General features: G+C 35.4%; 1 protein-coding gene across 1 annotated transcript; it reads right to left on the reverse strand.

The window, feature by feature from the left end:
* Positions 1 to 3,215: 3,215 nt before the first annotated feature.
* LOC115271598 (olfactory receptor 8K3-like) lies at positions 3,216 to 4,157 on the reverse strand. The gene has a single exon (XM_029914485.1). It carries the CDS (start codon positions 4,155 to 4,157, stop codon positions 3,216 to 3,218), a length of 942 nt encoding a protein of 313 aa, XP_029770345.1.
* Positions 4,158 to 5,632: the final 1,475 nt, after the last annotated feature.

Here is a 5,632-nt window from a genome sequence, read left to right on the forward strand (position 1 = left end):
TTGCCCAAGCTAAGATGAAACCACCTCATGAATCAATAAGCATTTTGCATTTTCTTTCATTATCTACTCCAAGTCATGCCTACTGCACCTCTAAACATTTCATTAAATCCAATGATACAGCAAACACTCCCAAAATAAACTTAGATTGTATTGCAGTTTCACTTAACAGTATATAAAATGCTGTGTTGTGACAGGTATCAAGTATCCATTAGATACTGAATCAATTTTTCTTAAGCACTACTAACTGCTTGCTTTTCTTGAAGCTAGACCATTCTGAAAATTTCCTGTTAGACCTATGAGTGCAAACATATGTGCAGCCACTCTGGAAATCAGTGCGGAGGTTCCTCAAAAAACTATCCATAGAACTCCCTTATGACCGAGGATTAGCCCTGCTAGGGATTTACCCAAGGGATACAGAAGTGCTGATGCATAGGAGCACATGTACCCCAATGTTTATAGCAGCAATGTCAACAATAGCCAAAACATGGAAAAAGCCTAAATGTCCATCACCTGATGAGTGGATCAAGAAGATGTGGTATATATACACAATGGAGTACTACATGGCAATGAGAAAGAATGAAATATGGCCATTTGTAGGAAAGTGGATGGACCTTGAGGGTGTCATGCTAAGCAAAATAAGTCAGGCAGAGAAGGACAGATACCATATTCTTTCCTTTTAAATGTTGTTTCTATTTCACATTGAGATCTTTAATCCAAGTAGAATTGATTCCATATAGGGTCTAGGTACATGTCCACATTTTTTGGCTCAAAATAAATATACAAATTTCCTAATAGTATTGATTGAAAAAATTGTTCTTGTTCATTGAGAAAACGTATCCATCCTAAGTTAAGTAACAGTGTATATTTTGATCTATTTCTGAAGTGGCTATTCTATCCCATTAGCCAATTAGTTCTGTTTTCTGGAAAACATTTTATTTCTTTCTCTTTTTATTGCAATGTAATCGACACACAATGTTACATTAGTCTCAGATGTACAACATAGTGAATCAACACGTTTATATATTATGTTATGCTAACCACAAGTGTAGCTACCACTTCTCATCAAACAAATGTTATTATAATACCATTGACTACATTTTTATGCTTTTATTCTTTACACTTACTCGTTTCATAATTGCAAGTTGGTATCTTCCACTCCCCCTCCACTTTTTGCCCATCTTCCCATCCCCCTTCTCTCTGGCACCAGAAATTTGTTCTCTGTATTTATGGGTCTACTTCTGCTCTTTGATTGTTGATTTGTCTGTTTTGTTTTTAGATTCCATATATTAGTGAACCATATGGTATTTGTATTTCTCTGTCTGACTTTGTTCACTTACCATAATACCATCTGTGTCTATCCATGTTGTCACAAATGGCAAGATCGCATCCTTTTTGTGGCTGAGTAATATTCCATTGGGTATACATTCCACATCTTCTTTTTCCTATCATCTATCAGTGACTACTTGGGCTGATTCCACATCTTGGCTACTGTAAACACTACTGCAATGAATATAGACGTGCATATATCTTTTTGAATTAGTGTTTTTATATTTTTTATATTTTGGTGGTAGATACCCAGTAATGACATTCTTGCATCCTGTGGCATTTTCATTTTAAGGTTTAGAGGAGCTTCTAATTTTATAGAATCACTATTTCCACTTTGACTATACCAGTTAGAAAAAAATTTTCTTAATTACTATGTCTTTGTAGGAGGTCAAGAAATCTGGTAGTATAACTTCTATAACTTTAACCTCTTTCTTCAAACTATCTTTATATTTTTTCATTTTGAGTGTCTGAATTAATTTTACAATCATCTTCCATAATTCTAAAAAAAAGGAAAAAGACAATAAAATAATGAAGCAAAAAGATTAAAATTTTTATAAGAATTTTTAAAAATCTCTTTATTAAATTTTATATATTAAGCTAATATACCTTAATTAAAGGAATTGATACCTGTTATTGGAATGCCTCTATATTCTTTCTTTATGCTATTCTATATCCTTTGTTTTACTATGTAATTTTAAGAATCAACTTGAGTGTTAAAAAATACTACTGAAGCTTTGATTAATACATTAACCATATGGAATAATTAAGGGAGAACTAACAATCTTGCAACATTTATTTCTTCTCAGCAATGATATGGTATAAGCTTCATTTATGACTTCTTTAATAATTCAGTAATATTTTTATAGATTCTAGCAATGATATCATACAAATTGTTTATTAAATGTTCCCCAAATATTATAGAGTTTTTATTTCTAATGCAATAAACAGTTTAAAAAGTTATTTTTACCTATCTTTGTTAGTGTGAAGCAAAAAAGTCTCATCTTTAACATGCACTAATTTTGCAAAATTCAGTTATTATTTCTAATGTTTCAGCAAGAAGAGTTTTTGACATTTTACTGTAAACAAGTATGCCACCTGAAAATAAATACACTTTAATTCCTACCTTCCTCAGCACATACAGGTTCATATATCATTTAATAAAAGCTGAGATGTTACCAAAAACAAGGGAATAGAGTTCAAGTGTCATTTAGGCAGAGATTGCTGATTATTCATTAATGAGTGTTTTTCCCCAACAAGAATAATAGTTGTCATCTTCTATATGCCATATGCAACTGTGGTGGGCACTGGCATTTATTTAATATTTAATAAAAGACACAAGAAAGACTTTTAAAATAATATCTAAGGGTAGATATATTATAAAAACAAAACAAAACCAAAAACAACTTGTCTTCAATTGCAACATTAGTACTTAGCAATGTGAGAACAATGGTCTGACCTTAAGTCACTTCCACCGAAACCAAAATTGATCTCAGAAGGACCATCATTACTGAAACATCTATACATCAGAAACAGGAAAATAAGGGTGCCTGGGCGGCTCAGTCAGTTGAGCGTCCAACTTCAGTGCAGGGCATGATCTCATGGTTTGTGGGTTCGAGCCCCACATTGGGGTCTGTGCTGACAGCTAGCTCAGGGCCTGGATCCTGCTTTGGATTCTGTGTCTCCCTCTCTTTCTGACCCTCCCCTGCTCAGGCTGTCTCTCTCTCTCTCTCTCGGAGAAAAAAAAAAAAGAAAGAAAGAAAAAAAGAAAAACAGGAAAAATGTTTCTAGTTTTCCATGGCTTTTGCACGTTAGTCCTTTCTGAGTCCTATAACATTTGAAAAACAGTAGTCTATAAACTACTTTATTATATACATTGTTCACACTGAACTCTACATAGGCAGTCTGTGCAGATTTTTCCATATCCTACGCAGGGCACCTTTCACCTCTTGGTTCCTTAAGCTGTAGATCATGGGATTCAGCATAGGTATTATCAATGTGTAAAATACAGAGGCAATTTTATCAGTATCAAAGGAGTGACTGGATTTAGGCTGCACATACATGAAGAAAAGAGTCGCATATAATACAATGACCACTGTCAGGTGGGATCCACAGGTGGAGAAGGCCTTGTGCCTGCCCTCTGCAGAGTTCATCCTGAGGATGGCCCTAAGGATCAGGGTGTAGGAGACAAGCACAATCAGAAGAGAGGACCCCAAATTAAAAGCTGAAAAGATCAGTATTATCAACTCAATGTCACGTGTGCTTGAGCACAGCAAAGTTAACAAAGGAAGATTGTCACAATAGAAATGTCTAATGAGATTATGGTCACAGAAGGATGACATAAAAATCTTTATGGTAATTATTAGAGAAAGAAAGGCACTGTAGACATAGGGGACAGCTACCAGCACCCAGCACACCTTTTGTGACATAACAACTGGATAGAGCAGAGGGTGACAGATGGCCACATAGTGGTCATAGGCCATTGCTGACAGAATGAAAAGCTCACTGATGATGAACAAGATGAAGAAAGCTAGCTGTGTAGCACACCAGTTATAGGGAATTGAGTTTTGATTAGTGATGAAATTGACTAGCATTTTGGGTCCCACAGCTGTTGAATAACCAAGATCAATGAAAGCCAGGTGTCTGAGGAAGAAGTACATGGGTGTTTGGAGCCTGGAGTCCACCATGGTGAGGATGATCATGCCCAGGTTGCCCACCACTGAGATCGCATAGATGATGAGGAAGAGCCCAAAGAAGGGACCCTGCAGCTCAGGCCAGTCTGTGATTCCCATTAGGATGAATTCTGTTAGCACTGTTTGATTTGGTTTGTTCATCCAGGCCATGAAGGAAAAATGCTGTGGGAAGAACCATCACTGGAGTCATCGAGATTCTGGAGACAATATCTGTTAACATTTTAGTACCCAAAGCCATAAGACAGATCCAATTTTCTAGATAACATGACTTAAGGAGCACTTGGGTGGCTCAGTCTGTTACGTATCAGACTTAGGCTTAGGTCATGATCTCACAGTTTGTGGTTTTGAGCCCTGTGTCAAACTCTGCAGTAACAGCTCAGACCCTAGAGCATGCTTCAGATTCTGTGCCTCCCTCTTTCTTTGCCCCTTCTGCACTCCCATTCTGTCTCTGTCTCAAAAATAAACACTAAAAAAATCAGATGTGGTGACTTCAAACAAGACTCACCTCTGTCATTGAAACTGGAACCAAATTTAGAAAGCGTTACAACCAACCTAAGATATATACTACCCATGTGTGTGTGTGTGTGTGTGTGTGTGTGTGTAAGTGCTGGCTATCATTATCAAGTGTATACAATCCCTTTATGGCTCTGTAAACAATGCATCATTAGAAAAGTTGAGTCTTGAGTAGGAATCCTGATATCTTTTTGGAAATGTTTTTCACTTAAAATACCTTTAATTGAGTAAAATGTATACTGGAAGGGATTATAATAAAAGGAGTACCCTCTGCTTCTTGACCTTGCCCCCTGAGTCTCAACCTCAAAAGAAAACCATGCTTAACTAGTTAAATAGACTCTGATTTACTTTTCTCATTATAATTCTGTATATTAATAGTATTCCCATCCCACCATTCATTTCATTTTTGAAACCATATTCTCATTCCACTATGTTTGTATGAATTCTAAATATTGTTTATTATTTTTTTGATAATAGACAATATAATTATTTTGCAGAAGTCCCCAACATGTGCACTTTAATGTTCGTTGGTAACCTCCATTTTCTCTAGATAGTGCATGTGAAATTTTAGCACTTATATGTGTTTTTTTTTCAGTTTATGATTTTTGTCATGTTGCATACCAAGTGAGACTTGCATCCAGAAGTTATTCAATATAAGCAAAAATTAGGTATTATTCTCACATGTGCTTCTACCTAAGAACTAATATCTCTGATGTGGGCTTAATGTTGTGGTTATAGCTTTCTAGCACATATTAAATAAAATAAAATTATCAAAATGTATTTGTTAATGTAATCTCTAAAATCACCCAGTAAGCTGCTATAAAATACTTATTAAAGAGTAATGTCATTCCAAAGTAGGGAGTGCTATCCCACATGCCTTAGAGAGGCAAATAAATATGATTTATTTGAAGTAGGTATATGGATGAAAGACAAGGATGATAATGAAAAAGAAGAAAGATGTGGCATAATTTATTACATGTGCATAAATTATACCTGTTTAAATGTACATGAACCAGGACAAGTGACTATTTGATCCAGATAAAGCCAACAGGACCTGGCATGGATAGAAATGAAATATATTTACTACAGTTTAATATGAATAC

The sequence above is a fragment of the Suricata suricatta genome, chromosome 11 (genome assembly GCF_006229205.1).
Source record: "Suricata suricatta isolate VVHF042 chromosome 11, meerkat_22Aug2017_6uvM2_HiC, whole genome shotgun sequence".
Classification (NCBI taxonomy): domain Eukaryota; kingdom Metazoa; phylum Chordata; class Mammalia; order Carnivora; family Herpestidae; genus Suricata; species Suricata suricatta.